Source organism: Ovis aries, chromosome 7 (assembly GCF_016772045.2).
Source record: "Ovis aries strain OAR_USU_Benz2616 breed Rambouillet chromosome 7, ARS-UI_Ramb_v3.0, whole genome shotgun sequence".
In the NCBI taxonomy this organism is placed as follows: domain Eukaryota; kingdom Metazoa; phylum Chordata; class Mammalia; order Artiodactyla; family Bovidae; genus Ovis; species Ovis aries.
The window spans coordinates 54077119-54099366 of record NC_056060.1 but is presented as its reverse complement, the minus strand read 5'-3'; the positions used below and the strand labels follow the sequence as shown (position 1 = coordinate 54099366).

At 37.8% G+C, this 22248-nt stretch overlaps 1 protein-coding gene across 1 annotated transcript in view; it reads left to right on the top strand.

The window, feature by feature from the left end:
• The window catches only part of UNC13C (unc-13 homolog C), a 706632-nt gene that overhangs the window by 399191 nt on the left and 285193 nt on the right, over positions 1-22248 (top strand). Inside the window, exons 17-19 of the mRNA XM_060417920.1 lie at positions 5385-5453; positions 7073-7162; positions 17671-17799. Coding sequence (XP_060273903.1) covers positions 5385-5453; positions 7073-7162; positions 17671-17799 — 288 coding nt within the window. The remainder of the gene's footprint in view (positions 1-5384; positions 5454-7072; positions 7163-17670; positions 17800-22248) is intronic.

The following is a 22248-nucleotide window of genomic DNA, read 5'->3' as shown; positions in this document are numbered from 1 at the left end:
ATTTGGACTTAATTCTTGAGGAATCATGTAGAATCTGTTTGAATTTCTGACTTAGAAAGCTCACTCTGTAAAGGAAAGTTTGGAGGTGAAAGAGAGCATCTGTATCAGGCAGGGATTCAGCTCTATGGTGACGAATGGAAACTAGACTTGTGGTGGTGATCCCTATGCAATGTACAGATGTGTCAAACTATAACACTGTTCACCTGAAACTTATGTAATAATTTAAAAAGTCAGCTCTTCCCCTTGATCACACAGCCATGTCCAACATATGTGTTCCTTTTCCAAATCCCTGAGAAACCTGAAATTTCTGATAAAATGACAAGAAATGCTTGCAATCATAGAAAAAAAAAAACACAGAAAAAACATGATGTCTAAAACAGATTGCAAAAAGAAAAAAAAAGAGAGAGAGAGAGAAAGGACCTGAGAAAATATTTGAAGAGGTAATAGCTGAAAACTTCCCCAACATGGGAAAAGGAAATAGTCAGCTGAATCTAGGAAACCCAGAGAGTCCCAGGCAGGATAAACCCAAGGAGGAATAGACCAAGATACATAGTAATCAAACTGACAAAAGTTAACCAAGATAAAATATTAAAAGCATTAAGGGGAAAAATTATCAATAATATACAAGAGAACTCCCATCAGGCTATCAGCTGATTTCTCAACAGAAACTCTATAAACCAGAGGGAATGTTTATGTTGATGGAAGCATACAGTATGTTTAAATTGATGAAAGGGAAGAACTACAACCAAGAGTACTCTACCCAGCAAGACTCTAGCTCAGATTTGATGAAGAAAAGCTTTCCAGACAAGCAAAAGTTAAGAGAATCCAACACCACCAAACCAGCTGTACAACAAATGCTAAAGGAACTTCTCTAGGCAGGAAACAAGAAGGAAAAGATCTACAGAAAATAAACCCAGAACAATTAAGAAAATGGTAGTAGGATCATGCTGCTGCTACTTGCTGCTAAGTCGCTTCAGTCGTGTCCGACTCTATGCGACCGCATAGACGGCAGCCCACCAGGCTCCTCCATCCCTGGGATTCTCCAGGCAAGAATGCTGGAGTGGGTTGCCATTTCCTTCTCCAATGCATGCATGCATGCTAGGTCGCTTCAGTCATGTCTGACTCTGTGCGACCCCATGGACAGCAGCCCACCAGGCTCCTCCGTCCCTGGGATTCTCCAGGCAAGAATACTGAAATGGGTTGCCATTTCCTTCTCATAAATATCAATAATTTCCTTAAATGTAAATGGATTAAGTGCACCAACCAAAGACATAGACTGGCTGGGTGGATGAAAACGTGCACTTGTTTATGTCTGCACTTCCACTTACCATATCACTCTGCTTGACCCCCCAAATTGTATGGAACTATTTTATATTGTTCAGTTAATCATGTTCCTGTTATGGCTTGTGATTGTAATTATCTTTTATTTTTTGTCAGCCTATTGATTGTGAAAACTGAGAAACATCTTTTATTATTGTGAAAAAAAAAGGAACCTAGAAAAGAAAAGTGCTTTAAAAATTAAAAAAAGAAAAATTGGAAGTAAGACTCAGAGTCAAGAAGAAGCCTATCTAAACTTTAGCCAAACTGAGCAAAACATTAGACTTTCTTGCTCAGTGGATGATAATATCTCAGTGCTTTTCAAGTTTGCCTATATAAGTGACTATATACTCTTTGAATTTATGTCATGAATTTATGTCATTTATTAATTAGTGTGTCATTGATAACATTGTTTCATTAGCATTTTATAATTTTATGGTATCCCTGCAAATATCAGTATTAATCTCAAATCTACAAGGAATGCAAATATGTTTCTAATATATTCATACAGTTAGCATTAATTAAATTATCAAAATAGCCTATTCATTAATTCTACTTGAAATGTTGCTGTTCAGCCTAAAGAATGACTGCTTTTGATATCATCTAGAAAATGCTTTCTAGAAAATACAATTTTCTGGTCCAGGTCAGAATATGTTTATCCTATTCTTGTAAATTTTGTGAAAACCTAAGAGCAGGTTGAACATGCAGCTAGGGCTCATCCCTGGGAAGCTGGATCAAGTGAAGATCCCCCAGAGCTTAAACACCATTAGCTCAGGTAAATCTACCACTGCTTTTGGAGTGAGATACTGAGAAGCAACCAGATTGAGAGAGAAGCTGGGGGTGATGCAGAGGTTCCTTATCACCCTTTACACACCTTCCTTATAATCCTTCCACGATTCCCCGGATCCTAGGGAAACTTACTAAGAGTGTCCTTGTGGGATAACAACTGCTTCCCCCTACTCAAAATACTCCCTCTTTCCTTGGGCCAAAAGTGGCCCACCAGCTGGTTTTGTATGGCTTATAGTTAAGAATAACTTTTACATTTTTAAGTAGTTTTTAAAAATCAAGAGATAACCATTTTTTCATGCATGAAAATTATATGAAATCTACATTTCAGTATCCATAAGCAAAATTTTACTGGGAAATAACCATGCTCATTTATTTATATGTTGTTTGTAGAAACTCATGTGCTGCAATGGCAGAGTTTAGTAGTTGTGACAGAGACTACAGAGCTGCAAATACTCACTATCTGGCTCTTCATAGGCAGTTTGTGGACCCCTGGTCTAGAGTATTCTTGTCAACTAATTAAAACTTAATTTTTGATAACAGATAATGCTTACTGCTAATGTTATAGATTAGGTCCCTACCAAATACCAGGCATAATGTGGCAGTTTCAGGAATGCAGCATGCCCCTTGGGAAACAGTTTTTAATCACACAGTTTTTTCTTATTTCTCAAATCACACCATGTAGGTAATAGGCCCCCTCTGCTCTCACAAAGCCAATCTCACTCTAGTTAAATAGAAACATGGTAAATAAAATTAAATTTCAAGCTGTCCTGCTGTTTAAAAAATGTCTATGAAAATTCAACCAGCAGAACACTTTTAATTTCATATCATCTGATATTGTTTGGGATTTAGCAACAACAAGCCTGGTGGTTTTCTCTCCAGTTTTCTATTTTCTTTGAATGTAAATTGTCCAGCTGGGCACTGAAGACCTAGGTAGGAAGACCAAATGCATAATCTGTATCAGTCAGAATTTTGTTAAGCTGCATGAAGCAGACTAAACAAAGTTAACTCAGTATTTTTTTCCCACGTAACCGAAGTCCAGAGGTGGTAAGGATTTCAGGGCTAATACAGCTGCTTAGGATTGCAATGTTTTGAAAGGATGGACAGCCAGAATTAAGGGTGAAATGTGGGGGCTCCTAGCTTCCTACCTCATCCTTCTTACCATTTGTTTAGCTTTTATCTTATAGCCTCAGTATATTTGACCTTCTCTTATCTAGTCTGAATTTAAAGTGGAAAAAGGAGGGACACACAAAGGGCAAATGGAAAAATGGCCTGACAAAAAATTATATGGCAAACACTAATATTATACAACAAACTCTGCAGAACATTCTTTTAGAATCTTTCTAAATAATAATTCACTGATAATATTTTGGCTAGTTCTATCTCCTTTAATAAGCTAGATACATCTTATTGGCCAAAACTTTGCTACATGGCCATTCCAAGAGTTAGAAAAAAAAAATAGCCTGGAAAGGTAAGTGTTTCATAAAGGACACATTAGACTCTTGAGGTTCTGTTAGTAAGGAAAAGAAGAAGAATGGGTATTGGGCAGATGGCCAGATGAGTTGGTCCCAGTGTGTTTGGGTCATAGCACGATTGACTAGCGTCGTGTCAGCTGTCTTAATGATTCATACCAATCACAGAGGTTGCATAGAGCATTCAGAGACTGACACAAACACAGTGATTTTTATGATCATTGAATGATTAACTACTGTGACCTAAACTGATGATTGTACTGGCTCTTTCATTTTTCTGTTTTGATTGAGAGTCACTGACCCACATCATTGGGTGATGAGGGGTTAATAAAGGGCAGTATAGGTCACCTCCTCCCCTAGGAAGGTATGATAGGGCATAAGAAAGAAAAATCCAAGACATTCATTGTGTTTTTGGCAGCTTTTCTGGAGAATCTTACTTGCCTAATAAGATGACAAGCTTCTGGAAGACAAGTTTCATTTCTTAGGCTCCTTCATTGCCACCACAGGGGTTAGTTCACACAGCAGCCATACTCAAACTGTGTTCACTGATGTATAAACCTGATAAAAGGCAGTTTATTCAGAAAATTGAAGTCTCAACTTAGGAACAATTTATCAACTCCTGTTAATATTCAGCTCATTTCATCAAGATCAGTGACTCTAAGGAATATGAATTATATACCCCATAAATCTACCTTATATGTGAAACTACTGGGAAAAATTTCTACTTTTACTAATACAGTATAATATAATATTTATAGAATATTAATCTACGGATAAGCCTTTAATGTCATCTAGCCATCTCCCTATTTTTTTTTTCATTTTTGTTTGGAAATCAGGGACTCAGACTGGTTTTTGTCAACCTATAACTTTTTTGTGTGACTTTGATGGTTTTCACTGTATCTAATTTGTATAATTTATTTAATCCACACACCTATATCTTTATGATTATTAGCAAAACTACTTAATGCTTATCACCTATCATCTTCAAATCCTTCTCTGAAGAGGTCAGTCCAACCCTGAACTATATCAGAGGAAGGCATCAGTAGTTTTTGTTCACCTGATTTTTATACTTATTTTTTAGCACTAAATCATAATTATACTGTAAAGGCAGTCAAACCTTTCAGATTATGAAGTCTATTACCAAAAGGGAAATGCTTTTTGAAATTGATTTTGACAAAAAGAGTAGTTATTCCCACTTCCATAGATGGGAGAACTTTAAAAAACTATGGTTTAATTTTGGAAAGATGGTGTGGCATGTGAGGGTTGTAGGGGGTTGGGTTATATTTTTCTTCCTGACTCATACTACTGTGTTGTCTGGACTCTTTCTAACACAACTCTCTGGATACTGTCTCATTCATCAGAGAGAGGCGGTGTGACTTACAGAAACAGTGTGGATTTGGTGTCAGAGACCTGAGCTTGGATCACAGCTACTGCACATTCCAGCTGTATGATCTGGGAGAAATAACTGACACTTTTTGACCTTCCTTCCTATAAAATGGTTTTCTGTGGTGGCTCAGTGGTAAAGAATCCGCCTGCTGATGCAGGAGACATGGGTTTGATCCCTGGGTTGGGTAGATCCCCTGGAGAAGAAAATGGCAACCCACTCCAATATTCCTGTCTGAAAAATCCCACAGACAGGGGATCCTGGTGGGCCACAGTGCATAGGGTCACAAAAGAGACAAGACATGAAGACTGAGTGCCACACCTTCTATAGAATGGGGGCCCTAACTCAGACTAGTTTTGTTGTGAGGACTGCATTTAGAATGATCATTGATTTCCATTTTCCTCTTTTGTGTTTTCTTTGTACAGAGGGAAAAATTCATAAAACTACTGGACCAGTTGCATAACTCTTTAAGAATTGACCTGTCAAAGTATAGGGTATGTATAAAATTATTTGCCTAAAGGTAAAATGCTGTGCTTGGCTCAGATCACTTCTTGTCATATTGTAAAAAAGGTATCCACTGTGTAAGAGAGAAGTAAAGATATTGATCTTGTGTCCTGTCACAGTAGGCAGGTCTCCTAAATAATCAAATAGATATCCCTTGTCCAGGTACCTCACTCCACTTCAGACTACAACAATACTCTGTGTGTGTGTGTGTGTATGTGTGTGTATGTACACATATTTCTTTAAATATTTTAATAGTCATCAGATTGACTGGCCGACTGCTACTTCATGGAGTAGAAGTATGTGGCCCAGGCCTCATCTTGAAATCTCCCCCTTCTTATGAGACATTCTGCTGATACTTCCTCAGCTTCTGAGACTCCTGGTAGTAATGCTTAGTTCACTCCTGGATCAATACAATGTGTGTTTGTGAAGCTGTCGAGTTCATGGTGAACAGTTCTATACTTTACCTCCAGGTGAAACACACACAAACTCACACAAATATATTCATGTATGTGTATGTATGTGTGTAAAAAGACACATATAATTTTAGTTACAGAATACCTTAATTACAAAAAAATTAATTGCATATTTTGTTTACCAAAAAATCTGTACTAATAGCTATTGTATCTTTACTTAATGGTTTATTCTAAACGTGTTTACATATGTCCACATATGTATCTCTTCAATATTCATTTTTTTTAGTATTTTATTGAAGAACATCTTTAATGCACATTTCTGGAAATTATAATACCAGATTTTGTCTGACTCATCTATCATGTTGGAACTGGGGCCAACACTATGAGAAGGGAACTGCTATGCCAGGCGGTGAAAATGACATTTGGGGACAAGAAGGACCTTGAGGCCACCACATTCACCATCACTTTGACACCCCAACTTTGCTTGAGTTCTTGAATATCTATTAAGAAAAGTTACCTGTATTTTTTCTGATGACTATTTTAAAAGCCTATCTGGAAGCATGTTAATATGGGAAATTTCTCAATGCTAAAATTGTTTCTTTAATATTTTAATAATTACACCTTTCTTTTTCTTCAGAATTCTGAACATCGGTTTTTATATGACATTTCTCACCAAACTTTTTGTTTAAATCCCAAATACTTTTTGTAGGGAAGTACAGTGCAGTCTAATTTTTATCTTTTTTCACTTTTAAAAGTTTCTTTATGTAAAAAAGTAAATATAGCACATGTAAAGGCTCCCAAAAGTATTTTCAAAAAAAATAACCTATCTTGAGAAAATTATAAAAAATAATTTTCAAATAGATACTGACCTTCCCTCTTTCAGTAAGAATACTATTTTATGAATCAAAGATGAGTAACCTAATAGTGCCACATTAATGATATTATTTTGTACATTTTTATTATATTGTGGGAATAAATAGAAGAATGACTTTCTAAGACTAAGACAAGACTATCTCCAACATTTTTACCCTCTGTAATATTTTATAGTAAAAATGTTGTGAGAATACTGTGGTGATACTTTCTAAATATTTCATGATTTACTTACCTTTTTTCTTTTTCCCACAGAAAGCTAGTTTATTTCCCACTGGAGGCTTAATGCTGGTAATTTACCCATTTCTTGTTTTCTAATTAACCAGGAACACTTTCCTGCCAGCAATGCGGAAAGACTGCAAGACCTGAAATCAACTGTTGACCTGCTAACAAGTATCACCTTTTTTAGGATGAAGGTACATCATTTATTATTATTTGTTTTTTTTGTCACTGTCTCCACGTGACATACATTTATTCCCTGGTAAAGTCTTGTTTTACCTGTCTCTTGATAAGCATTATTCATCCCTGGTGAATAAGATGTGGTGCCTTTGCTAAATGAATGTTATAATATAAAATGTTGAGAAAAGGATTATCCCAGATGCTTAGGATATTCTGATACATTTGGCTCAAATTTAAGTTAAATCCATCTTAAACAAAGCTCTCCAATGAGTTGACATGGCACTTACTTAAAAAAAATCTCTGAGAACATTAAATGGAAATGATGTTCACTTTGCATTTCAGCTTTAACTCAACTATTTTGCTGGACTTCTTTTTTCACGTGCGCGCGCGCGCGCGTGTGTGTGTGTGTATACATACATGCTCAGTCATTCAGTTGTGTCTGACTCTTTATCAACCCTATGGCCTGCAGCCTGCCAGGCTCCTCTGTCCATGGGATTTTCCTAACAAGAATATTGGAGCAGGTTGCCATTTCCTCCTCTAGGGAATCCTCCCGACCCAGAGATCGAACCTGGGTCTCCTGCACTGGTGGGCGATCTATCTATCTATCTATATCCAGAGATATTTAAGTCCATATATGTGTATATATGTGTGTGTGTGTATACTAACTATATATATATAATCATATATATTATACATGATAACCTGTTATATATATATATTTATCTCCACATAGTCAAAGCTATAATTTTTCCAGTAGTCATGTACAGATGTGAGAGCTGGACCAAAGAATTGATGTTTCAAAATGTGGTGCTGGAGAGTCCTTTGGACAGCAAGGAGATCAAACCAGTCGATCCTAAAGGAAATCAACCGTGAATATTCAATGGAAGGACTGATACTGAACCTGAAGCTCAAATACTTTGGCCACTTAATGCAAACACCCAACACCCTGGCAAAGACCCTGATACTGGGGAAAATGGAGGGCAGGGGGAGAAGGGGTCAACAGATGATGAGATGGTTGGATGCCATCATTGACTCAATGGACATGAGTTTGAACAAACTCCTGGAGATAGTGAAGGATAGGTAAGCCTGGTGTGCTATAGTCCATGGGGTTGCAAAGAGTTGGACATGACTGAGCAACTGAACAACAAATATTTGTCTACACATTGTTCTAGCTTCTGGAAAGTTAAAGTGATACCCAATCCAGGCTCACTAGGAATGTTTGCTCATTGACAAGTGATGCCTGCCATTGACATTGAGTGGGTCAGGAAATGGAAATGAGGGCGGGGAGCGCCAGCACAGTGCTCCAAACCTTCCATTCTTCAGTCAATAGCCTTGTGTTGTTCAGGAAATCTTCTTAAACTTACAGCTCCTCCTCTACCACCCTCACTAATAACTGATAACCTTGCTTCCTATTTCACTGAAAAATGAGGAGCACCTACTGGAGAGTTTCCTCAAGCTCTGACCACGGACATCCGCCACCTCTGCCATTGCCTGCTTAGCTATACCTGTGTCCATATTTTAATTTCTTTTTGCATTATTATTGCTTAGATATTTGTTCTCCTAAAAAATAGCTATATCTTCTACTCATGCAATTAATTTCCTCCCCTCCTGATGCCAAAAATTTGGCCTCTGTGCACTGGTACTTAATCAAATCTCTGAGACAGTTTTGGGTGAAGTAGAAAGAATTCATTAAGTGCTGTGGGGAGTGGGGGAGAGGTAGGTCCAGTGTTGCTGATTTGATCAGGGTATGCTCAGGGCCTGTACTTTTTTGATTTTGTCTGAGGTAATCTCTTGAGTTTCTCTGGTTCCTTTCATCTGGCCTCGGGTGGTCTTCTCTAGAATAAATAGTGCTGACATTTTCCACGTGTTAGACTTTAGTTCTATAAAGAGTTCACTGATTTTGTTATGTGTGTCCCTTGAGGTTAATCCCTTACAATTATACAATGGAAGTATAGATTCAAGGGATTAGATCTGATAGGTACAGTGCCTGAAGAACTGTGGACAGAGGTTCCTGACATTGTACAGGAAGCAGTAATCAAGACCAGTTCAGTTCAGTTCAGTCACTCAGTTGTGTCCGACTCTTTGCACCCCCATGAATCGTGGCATGCCAGGCCTCCCTGTTCATCACCATCTCCTGGAGTTCACTCAGATTCACATCCTTCGAGTCCGTGAGCCATCCGGCCATCTCATCCTCGGTCGTCCCCTTCTCCTCCTGCCCCCAATCCCTCCCAGCATCAAAGTCTTTTCCAAAGAGCCAAACCTTAGCATGAGGTGGCCAAAGTACTGGAACTTCAGCTTAAGCATCATTCCTTCCAAAGAAATCCCAGGGTTGATCTCCTTCAGAATGGACTGGTTGGATCTCCTTGCAGTCCAAGGGACTCTCAAGAGTCTTCTCCAACACCACAGTTCAAAAGCATCAATTCTTCGGCGCTCAGCCTTCTTCACAGTCCAACTCTCACATCCATACATGACCACAGGAAAGACCATAGCCTTGACTAGACGGACCTTAGTCAGCAAAGTAATGTCTCTGCTTTTGAATATACTATCTAGGTTGGTCATAACTTTTCTTCCAAGGAGTAAGCGTCTTTTAATTTCATGGCTGCAATCACCATCTGCAGTGATTTTGGAGCCCCAAAAAATAAAGTCTGACACTTTTTACTGTTTTCTCATCTATTTCCCATGAAGTGATGGGACCAGATGCCATGATCTTCATTTTCTGAATGTTGAGCTTTAAGCCAACTTTTTCACTCTCCTCTTTCACTTTCATCAAGAGGCTTTTAGCTCCTCTTCACTTTCTGCCATAAGGGTGGTGTCATCTGCATATCTGAGGTTATTGATATTTCTCCCGGCAATCTTGATTCCAGCTTGTGTTTCTTCCAGTCCAGCATTTCTCATGATGTACTCTACATATAAGTTAAATAAGCAGGGTGACAATATACAGCCTTGACGTATACCTTTTCCTATTTGGAACCAGTCTGTTGTTCCATGTCCAGTTCTAACTGTTGCTTCCTGACCTTCATACAAATTTCTCAAGAGGCAGGTCAGATGGTCTGGTATTCCCATCTCTCTCAGAATTTTCCACAGTTTCTTGTGATCCACACAGTCAAAGGCTTTGGCATAGTCAATAAAGCAGAAATTGATGTTTTTCTGGAACTCTCTTTGTTTTTCCATGATCCAGCAGATGTTGGCAATTTGATCTCTGATTCCTCTGCCTTTTCTAAAACCAGCTTGAACATCAGGAAGTTCACGGTTCACATATTGCTGAAGCATGGCTTGGAGAATTTTGAGCATTACTTTACTAGCATGTGAGATGAGTGCCCATCCCTAAGAAAAAGAAATGCAAAAAGGCAAAATGGTTGTCTGAGCTTGCCTTAAAAATAGCTAAGATAAGAAGAGAAGCTAAAGGCAAAGCAGAAAAGGAAAGATATACCCATTTGAATACAGAGTTCCAAAGAATAGCAAGGAGAGATAAGAAAGCCTTCTTCAGTGATCAATGCAAAGAAATAGAAGAAAACAATACAATGGGCAAGACTAGAGATTTCTTCAAGAAAAGTAGAGATACCATGGGAACATTTCATGCAAAGATGGACGTAATAAAGGACAGAAATGGTATGGACTTAACAGAAGCAGAAGATATTAAGAAGAGGTAGGAAAAATACACAGAAGAACTAAAGAATAAAAGATCTCACTACCCAGATAACCATGATGATATGATCACTCACCTAGAGTCAGACATCCTGGAATGCAAAGTCAAGTGGGCCTTAGGAAGCATCACTACAAACAAAGCTAGTGGAGGTGATGGAATCCCAGTGAGGTATTTCAAATCCTAAAAGATGATGCTGTGAAAGTGCTGCACTCAATAAGCCAGAAAATTTGGAAAACTCAGCAGTGGCCACAGGAATGGAAGAAGTCAGTTTTCATTCCAATCCCAAAGAAAGGCAATGCCAAAGAATGTTCAAACTACCACACAGTTGCACTCATCTCACACTCTAGCAAAATAATGATCAAAATTCCCCAACCCAGGCTTCAACACTATGTGAACCATGAATTTCCAGATGTTCAAGCTGGTTTTAGAAAAGACAAATGAGACAGTAATCAAATTTCCAGCATCCATTGGATCACTGAAATATCAACAGCATTCCAGAAAAACGTCTACTTCTGCTTTATTGACTATGCCAAAGCCTTTCACTATGTGCACCACAACAAACTGTGGAAAATTATTAAAGAGCTGGGAATACCAGAGCACCTTACTTGTCTCCTGAGAAACCTGTATGCTGGTCAAGAAGCAACAGTTAGAACTGGACATGGAACAACAGACTGGTTCCAAATCAGGAAAGTACATCAAGGCTATATATTGTCACCCTGCTTATTTAACATATGGTTATGCAGAGTAAATCATGGAAAATGCTAGGCTGGATGAAGCACAAGCTGGAATCAAGATTGCTGGGAGAAATATCAATAGCCTCAAATATGCAGATGACACCACTCTTATGACAGAAAGGGAAAAAAAGAACTAAAGAGCCTCTTGATGAAAGGGAAAGAGGAGCGTGAAAGAGCTGGCTTAAAACTCACCATTCAGAAAATTAAGATCATGGCATCTAGTCCCATCAATAAATGGCAAATAGATGGGGAAGCAATGGAAAAAGTGAGTGACTATTTTTTTTGTGTGTGCTCCAAAATCACTGTAGATGGTGATTGCAGCCATGAAATTAAAAGAGGCTTGCTCCTTTGAAGAAAGCTATGACTAACCTAGACAGTATATTAAAAAGCAGAGACATTACTTTGCCAACAAAGGTCCATCTAGTCAAAGCTTTGGTTTTTCCAGTGGTCATGTATAAATGTGAGAGTTGAACTATAAAGAAAACTGAGCGCTGAAGAACCGATGCTTTTGAACTATGGTGTTGGAGAAGACTCTTGAGAGTCCCTTGGACTGCAAGGAGATCAAACCCATAAATCCTAAAGGAAATCAGTCCTGGCTGTTCTTTGGAAGGACTGACGTTGAAGCTGAAACTCCAGTACTTTGGCCACATGATGTGAAGAACTAGCTTATTGGAAAAGACCCTGATGCTGGGAAAGATTGAGGGCAGGAGGAGAAGGGGACAACAGAGGATGAGATGGTTGGATGGAATCACCAACTCTACGGACATGAGTTTGAGCAAGCTCCAGGAGTTGGTGATGGTCAGGGAAGCCTGGCGTGCTGCAGTCCATAGGGTCACAAGAGCAAGACATGACTGAGCAAATGAACTGAACTGAGGCTACCAGCACCCTGCACCAAGGCTGCACTATTGTTTCTTGGCTATTCTGCCCTTATCTCTGCATCTCCTCCCTTCACTGATTTCTTGTTCTTTCCCTAAGTCCTGTCAGACTCTTGTGACCCCATGAAGTACACTATCTCCCAGAGTTCACTCAAATTCATGTCCATTGAGTCGGTAACACCATCCAACCATCTCATCCTCTTCTGCCCCCTTCTTTCCCAGCATCAGAGTCTTTTTCAGTGAGTCAGCTGTTCACATCAGGTGGCCAAAGTATCAGAGCTTCAGCCTCAGCATCACTCCTTTCAAGGAATATTCAGGGTTGATTTCCTTTGGGATTGACTTCTCTGATTAGCAACTGTTTGAACCTGCCTTGTGAAACTCAGACAAGGTCATAGAGACCGAACAAAAAGGGTCCAGTGCCCAGTATCCTCACATAGTCCTGCTCAGTTTTACCCCCGAGTTACTAAAAACAGTCATCCAGCAATCTTCCTCACTCACCTGAATTATCAGTCTTCCCCTCTCCACTGGATATTCCTGTTCAGCAAACATACTATCATTTCCAGCCTTAAAGATATTGCTTCACTCCATTTTTTTTTCATTTACTGTGTGTATGTGTGTGTTAGTTGCTCATGTCCAACTTTTAGTCATGTCCAACTCTTTGCGACCCCCACAGATTGTAGCCTACTAGGCTCCTTTGTCCACTGTATTTTCCAGGCAACATTACTGGAGTGGGTTGCCATTTCCTCCTCCAGGTGATCTTCCCAATCCAGGGATAGAACCTGGGTCCTCCCACATTGCAGGCAGATTCTTTACCATCTGAACCACCAGGGAGGTCCCTGGTACAGTTACTACCCTTATCCTTCTTTTCCTTTAATACGAAGACTCATCAAAATAGTCCTTTTAACAAATTTGTTCCAAATTTATTTCCTTCCATTATCTTGTGAACACATTTTCTCCTTCTAGTCATTTCTTCCCCTCATTGTAGACAGTAAATTTCACTCTTCTTGTCTAGTTCTATTGGTTTTGACATGTGTGGTTATCATAACTACCACTATAATTGAGATACAGAAGTCCATAACCCTCCAGGGTTCCCTTATGTTTCCCCTTTACAGTCAGCCTCTCTCCCACACCCTGATTTGTTATTGTTCCCCTGTAGTTTTACCTTTACTAGAATATTGTATGAATGAAATAATCTTTGTAGTATAACATATTGCCTATTCATCCATCTTGTTGAGTGTATTTAAAGTTCATTCTTTTTCTTTTTTTTGCTGAGTAGTAATCCTCTGTTATGCATGTACTACATGCATCCGGGTAGTCTTTAGTTTTAGGTCATATCAAATAAAACTGTCAAAAATATTCATATATGTTTTTGTGTAAACATACATCTTCACTTTCCTTGGATAAATAACAAGGAGTGAGATTCTTTACTAATTTGTTAAATGTATGTTAAATTTTACCAAGAATTGGTAAGAATTGCCAGTTGCAGCTCTACATTTTCTAGTGAAGCTCTTGTCATTTTCCATGATTTTTTTTTTTATTTTTAGGCATTCTACTAGGAATAGAGTTGTTTCATATTGTCGTCTTAATGTTTTTCCTTCTGTACAATTATAATAATGTTGATGTGCTTTCTTGGACTGATTTGCCAATTGAGTGTCTTTTGTGAAAAACCTGTAGAAATGTTTTGCTCACTTTTCATTCTTACTGTTGAGCATTAAGTTCTTTATATACTCTGGATACGAATCTTTTGTAAGGTACTTTATTTCCTGATATTTTCCTCCTGTCTGTGCCTTGTCTTTTCATTCTCTAACATTATCTTTGCATATCAAAAGTTGTTAATTTTGATAAACTCTACTTTATCAGTTTTTCTATTTGGAGATAGTGCTACTGGCTAAGAAGCTAAGGTCACAATGAAATTTTTATATTTTTCTTCTAAGTGTTTTATTTTACCTGTATGTTTAGTCCTGTGTTTCATTTTGAGAGTTTTTTTTTTTTTTCAGTAAGTGAAGAATGAGTCAAGGATCATTTTTTTGTATATGCATGTTCTGTAGTTTTCATACCATTTCATACCATTTATTAATATGCTCATCCCTTATACATTGAATTCCAGTTGTATCGATACAAAAATTCAGTTGGTCACATTTGTTTGAGTCTGTTTCTGGAATCCGTGATTTCCAAATGTCTATACTTTAATCATTACCATGTTATATTGTTTGCTGAAGCCTTATAGCAAATCTTGATATTAGATAGTATGCATCTTCCACTTTTTTTGTTGTTTTTCAGAGTTGTTTAGATTATATTAGTTCTCACCAGGATTTTGGTTGAGATTGCATTAAATCTATAGATCAATCTATAGAAAATTTAAAAAAATTAAAATCCTAAATCTTCAATCTATTCTTCTTTGGAACCAACTCCAGTAGGATTTTACCCCATCACTTCATCAAAAATGATCATCAAAAATGATCACCAGTGACCATCACTTTGCTAAATCTAGTGGTCAGTCATCAGTCTTCATCCTACAGTGTCAGTATCACTTAATATGTCTTATCAATCCTTTCTCCACGAAAGTCTTTCTTCTCTAGATTCCAGGACACCCCTCTTGAACTTATTTTCCCTCCTATCTCAGTGGCTGCTTTTTTTGTTGTTGTTGTTGTTTCTTTGTTGTTTTGTTCTTTTTCATTTACTTAAAGCCATACGGCTAGAATTACCCAGGGTTTACTTTTTGGAACCCTTCTCTTCTCTGTACTCATCTAGCTTCATTTCTTTAAATTCTTCTCTAAACTAATAATTCTCAATTTTTACCACTAGCCCAGGCATCTACACTACTCCAGGCTCATCTACTCAGATGTCTATTTGAAATCTACTCTTATGTGTAACAGGCTTATCAGTATTAACCTGTCAGAAACTGATCTTTTGATCATCCAAACACAGACTTGCTCATCTAAGTTAAAGCCACTTCCATTGTACCAGTTATTTAGGTTGAAATTTTGGTGTTGTGCTGCCTCCCTCAGGCCAGCTTGCCCAGCTTCAAGACCAAAGAAAGCCTGGAGTCAGCAATAGACATCAGTGGTTTGATTGATAGGAGGATCTTACTTGTCTGAAACAAGGTCTTGGAGTGACATCCCACTGCATATCCCAGACAGTGGACAGAATATGGTGGTCATCTTCATCCTGGGAAGAAAGTGGCGTTACCAGATAAAAGGGGAATTGATGTCCCATTGACTCATCCATTACCAGAGAAACCAGCAGAGGAGCACGCTCTTCACCACCCCTTTGATAAGTTATTATGGGCTTCCTTGGTGGCTCCGAGGTTAAAGCGTGTGCCTACAATTCGGGAGACCTGGGTTCGATCCCTGGGTTGGAAAGATCCCCTGGAGAAGGAAATGGCAACCCACTCCAGTATTCTTGCCTGGAGAATCCCATGGATGGAGGAGCCTGGTGGGCTATAGTCCACGCGGTTGCAAGGAGTCAAACATGACTGAGTGATTTCACTCACTCACTCACTCAAAATTAGATGAATCATTAGATGGGGCCTGGGGCAAGTATACAGGAGATCAGACAGGTAGTAGGGTGTAGCTGAAATAGACACTAGTGGAGTAGTGGATGTACAGAAAGCAAGACAGCCATCTTGGGTGACCTAATCATACACTTCCGGTTCTGACACATCTCTTTCTCTGACACGAATCATCCAATTTGTCAGAAAATCCTGTTATCCATTCCTTCAAAAATTAACCAAAATAGAATTTCTTCTAACACCTCCTCCTAGGTTTGCACGATCATAATTTAAGCACTATCTTCTCAAGACTGAATTACTGCACTATTCTCATCACTGGCCTTTCTGAATTTTTCCATAGACAGCCTTAAGGCAGCATACAGGAACCTTTTTAAGAAGTGTATTAGGTCACGTTGCTCTTCTGCTCAGATAGTCCCCTTCCTTCCTACCTTGCTTAAAGCTAAGTTCTACAGTAGGCTGTGATTTTTTACCACTGGTCCCTCTTCTCTGAATTCATCTACTATTAAAGCCCTTTTTATTAAATTCGGTTCTAATGAAACCCTTTCTATCCCGCTTTGTCTGTTTTTCTTTCAGCATGCAATACCATATAATATATCGTATTGATTTTTGTTTATTTTATACTAACATTTAGTTTCATGAAGAAAGGATTTCTGTTTCTGCTGTTCCCTGCAGTATTGCCATTTCTGATGTATCAGTTCAGTTCAGTCGCTCAGTCGTGTCCGAAGCTTTGCAACCCCATGAATCACAGCACGCCAGGCCTCCCTGTCCATCACCAGTGGTTCACTCAAACTCATGTCCATCGAGTCGGTGATGCCATCCAGCCATCTCGTCCTCTGTCATCCCCTTCTCCTCCTGCCCTCAATCCCTCCCAGCATCAGGGTCTTTTCCAATGAGTCAACTCTTCACATTAGATGGCCAAAGTATTGGAGTTTCAGCTTTGGCATCAATCCTTCCAATGAACACCCATGACTGATCTCCTTTAGGAGGGACTGGTTGGACCTCCTTGCAGTCCAAGGGACTCTCAAGAGTCTTCTCCAACACCACAGTTCAAAAGTATTATTTCTTCAGTGCTCAGCTTTCTTCACAGTCCAACTCTCACATCCATACATGACCACTGGAGAAAACATAGCCTTGACTAGACAGACCTTTGTTGACAAAATAATGTCTCTGCTTTTGAATATACTATTTAGGTTGGTCATAACTTTCCTTCCAAGGAGTAAACATCTTTTAATTTCATGGCAGCAATCACCATCTGCAGTCTGATGTATCAGTTCAGTTCAGTTGCTCAGCCATGTCCGACTCTTTGCAACCCCATGGATTTCAGTACACCAGGCCTCCCTGTCTATCACCAACTCCCAGAGTTCATTCAGACTCACGTCCATTGAGTTGGTGATGCCATCCAGCCAGCTCATCCTCTGTCGTCCCCTTCTCCTCCTGCCTCCAATCCCTCCCAGCATCAGAGTCTGATGTATAGTAGATGATAAATATTTGTTGAGTGGTTGGGTGGAATGAATGAATGATATTGTGATGGGTAACTTCAAATGTTTCCATTTAAATATTTATAACTATGTTCATTTTCTTGAGTTGTTATATTAAGAAGTTAAGGTGGGTGTTTTTACCTTTAAAACATTTTTCAGACCACATTTTTCCTGAATACAGAAAAGTCGACTAAAAGTGTTTATAGAATATTTCTTGACTATTTTTATATAGTTAATACAGTGTTCTACTTTTAAATTTAAGAAAATAATTTTTATACCAGGTTCTGGAGCTGCAAAGCCCTCCTAAGGCCAGCATGGTGGTGAAGGACTGCGTCAGGGCTTGCCTGGATTCTACGTACAAATATATTTTTGACAACTGCCATGAACTCTATTCCCAGCTAATAGACCCGGTAAGAAAAAATATGTGTCTATTTTCTGTTCTAATGTCTGCTTCCATGAGTAAGTGGGAAAGTATGTTCATTCAACTTATGTTACCTGCAGGTTGTTAGAATTTCCATATTGTTTCTTCACATTTGAATGTCACTTTAATGTACATGAAACAATCCACTCCTTGCAATAACTTCTTATATTAATGGTGGATATTATTCAAGGTTTCACATGAGGAGTCAATTTCAAATAAGTGATTGTTTCAAAGTCACATAGTAGGAAAGTGGAAGATTTGGTGCTAGAATTTAGGATTTAAACTTCTGCTCCTGTGTCCTTCCCCTAACTCATCCTGCCTCCCTTATCAATTCTATCTCACAAAAATGATAGGTGGGGACATATTTACAGAACACAAGGGTAACATACTCACATATGTAAATTTATTATTAAGAAATATTTCTAAATACAAAAGAAACTAGAGAAAATAAACATGCATATACTTACTGCTTAGATGACCAATTGTTAGCGTTTAGTAATATTTGTTCTGCTCTTTACTGTTTAAAGTTTTAAAATAAGAGGCATAAATTGGTATCTCATTTTGTAGTTCCTTCAAATTTCATTCTCCTCCCTTCGTCTTCTTACAGAGATGAACACTATTTTAATGTTAATGAGTTGGAACATCTTTTCATATATGCTCAGTGAACAATTCAGTTCTATTTTCTGTGTGTCGCCTATTAATTCCTTGCTGATTTTTCTCTTGGCTTGCTTGCCTTTTACTCATTAATCTGCATAAAATTCTAAAATGTGTTTTGGATACTAATCTTTGTTGGTTATGTGATTCATTTATTATATAAATACAAGATATATTATATCTTTTTGTTGCATCAAAGTTTTTTAATACACACTATGTTATATATATATATATATATATATAGCTGTTACTTCTGTAGAACTATTGTTTGGGGATGACTTTTTAATATGAATCTATTGCCTATTCACTTCCCTGAAGAAAGCCATTTTTCCAATAGATATTGAAAACCATTACCCATGGAACTTCTTGGTTGCTTAGAGTGGGGCAAAGTCTAAAAAGTATATGTTTGATGAAGGCCAGGAGGATTCTTTCAAACTAGGTTTCATGCTAGGATTCTTATAGTATTACTCTTTCTGGGTCAATAACTCTTTAGCCTAATAGGAGAACAAAGTAAAGCTAGAATCTGTCATTGTATAAGTAAAACAACATTTAACTGCATAATTGTTCTTAACTTTATCATTTCTGCTAAATATGTGCATTAGTAGTTTGCAAACTTGGTTTTTGAGGGATTAAATTGTCCCTGACTTCAAATCTCTCCTTGGGTGGCTTTCTAGTGGCCTCCCTTTTTCTACTCTCTGTTCTTTATCTTCTTCCTACAAAACTCTTTCGATTCTTCCTCTACATTTTCAATATCAAGGTCTTTGTTTCATGCAAAATATAAAAATTAGGCTTTTTATTATACCATGTAAGTTACCCATACATAACTTCATAGGCAATCTTACCAGACTTTATTATCTTTGATTTCTTACTTCCTACAGTTTCAAACACAAACTGGTCCCTTCTCCTGAGCCTTAAATTCTATTTTTTTCTGTGAATTGATCATCTTCTTTTACATCCATGTATTTATCCTGTTCCATCTGCCTAAAATGTTCATCCCCCATCCTCTGTCTTCATCAAAATCCAACTTAAATATGACCTCCTTTCCTACTAGTTCACACTCAATGGATGAATCAAATCATCAAAATCAAATGACATGCCTTAATATCTTTCAAATATATTAATAATAATAATAAACAAGTTTTATTTATATGGTATCTCAGATGGTAAAGAATCTGCCTGCAATGCAAGAGACCTGGATTCAATCCCTGGGCAGTGAAGATCCCCTAGAGAAGGGAATGGCTATCTCCTCCAATTCTTACCTGAAGAATTCCATGGACAGAGGAGTCTTGTGGGGTACAGTCCACTGGGTCACAAAGGGTCAGATATAACTGAATGGCTAACACACTTTAGAGAAATATGTGCAATTCCCATAAAGCAAACATACCCCTAACAAAAATCAAATAAATTATCATATAAAAATTAATATAGCTTAGTATCTGCTGACTTGGCTTTAAAAAGATGTTTACATGATTTTCTAACCTTGTATTCATGTTGGATGCATATGGCATTTGAAAATCAAGACCAAAAGAGATGCTCTATCACAGGAGACTTTCAGTGCTTGCCTAAAACCTCTTGCCATTGTATGGGGTCATGTTGCAGAGTCCTAGATGTCAGGATATGGAAGGAATTGATGGATGTCCCATCTAGTCCCAACCTTTAAACATAAGTCCACAATGCCTTATTCCCCATGGTCTTTACCTACCTGGATTTGCTTCACGTCCCAAACCCGTTCCTGGCTAACTTGAGCTCACTGACCTTTTCTTCAGAAAGCTGCTAGGACCTCTCCTGGCTAAATTGTGAGTTGCTGCTCTCTGGTCTCATAGTATACCCTGACATGTCACCACCACCATGCTTATGATGGTGTATGTATTAGACATATAATGAAACATTTGTCTGACCTGAGGCCATGAGTTTCATCTTTGTAGCTCTAGTGTTTAAACACTGTGCCTAACACAGAGTACAGTTGATAAAGTAATAAGAAATAAATTTACAAAGAAAAAAAAAGAAAAGAAAAAAACACTCTTAGTTATTTATATTCTATTTCAATGACTCCACTGTAAGTCTGTGACCAAGAACATAATCTCTGATATTAGAGTCCCTGAGTTCAAATCCTGGCTGTAAAGCTTATTAACATGGTCGCCTTAAATAGGCTAGCCTCTACAAGTCTCAGTTTCTTCATCAAGATATACTTTTAGTATTTATTCCACTTCTGTGTTTGAGTTCTCTGTAGATAATGTCATGCCTAAAACAAAAAACAACAACAACAAGAATTTCAGGGTTGTCAGGCACAGTATAATTCTGCTTATTTAAATGTGGAAGCATACTTTCTTTCTCCAGAGGGGTTTTTAAGAACCATATACAAATAGTACTTAGAATAAAAATGGAAAACAAACAAGAGAAAAGTTGAAATTGTTGCAGTTAGACAAGATAGCTAGAAACAGCTGGCTGCACACTCATGGAACAAACAGCATTTACCTTGACTTAATCACCAGGCCCACGTTTGTCCTTCAGTTCAGCATAACTAAGGACTCAAGTATGGCAATGTGGACATAGAGGATTGATCTCTTGCATAAAGATACATGAGGGATCAATTTATAAACTAGCCCAATATTCTAATTATTTTTTAATTAATAATGAGTTTTAGAATCTTCTCACAAGCTTATTAGCTTTTGAGTAACCATTTTGATAAATTACCTCTTTGTAGCTTATGCTTATTTTAAAAAATAGAATCTACTTTTTTCCTGGTTGCTATTCTGGGGTTACTTTGTTCTTTGTCAGCTTTTGATGTTGCAAAGTTTTTCACAATCCATCAACTTTATCTTTGTCACAGTGTACGTTTATTTATTTATTTTTTTAATCTCAATCTTAATGTAATCAAATTGACCAATTTTTCTATTTAAAATATGATCTTTGAAGTATTAAAAAGTCTTTCCCACTCACTCCCAAATACAAGATCTCCTTATGTGGAATTTAACAAAATGGATATGTTCTAGCTTAATAGTAGTTATTGTTACTAAAATCCAGCTAGTTCCCTTGCTGCTTCTCCTAAAGCAACCTTCAGATCATAGCTTTTCTTTTCATATAGATAATTTCCAGAAGAGGATAAGCCAAAACATCATTAAGTCTGCTTAAAGCATCTGTTTTTTGCTTTGTTTTTGCTTTTTTTCTTAAAGAAACTGTCATTTGTTCCTGAGGGGTCCTCAGAACCTACACATCAGGCACTAGTGCAGAGTCCCTTTGTTTCCCTCCAAAATCAAATTTCCCTGCCTCTTACCTTTGCAACAATCTCTGTTATGAATTTGTTATTAGCTTTCTTGTTGATCTTTATGAACATTTATAATACATATCTATTAACCATTTGTGATGCCTGTCTCTCTCACATACTCCAGTGTACAAACAAGCAGTGCAATGGTGTGGTTACACATACTAACTCCAATACCGGACTAAGCAACCTTCAGATATTTGAGAGGAAATCTGTAATTTTTAAGGCTTAGTGTCACTTTTTTGAGAACTATGCATACTGATACTTTTAAGTACATTTATTGATTTTTTTAATGGCTACCTATCACATAAATACACCATAATTTAAATATCAGCTTCATTGTTTCACTTTTACAAATAATAGTGCAATGAATATCACTGTGCTTTTAAAGAACAGAGAAATGAACCCCTTTCCTCTACTTTTCCATTTCTACTATAAATAATGCAGACTTGACTGTACCATGTGGTCACAGCACCCTCTTATTTATTCACATCTTAAAATGTCCTACAACTTGCCTGATTT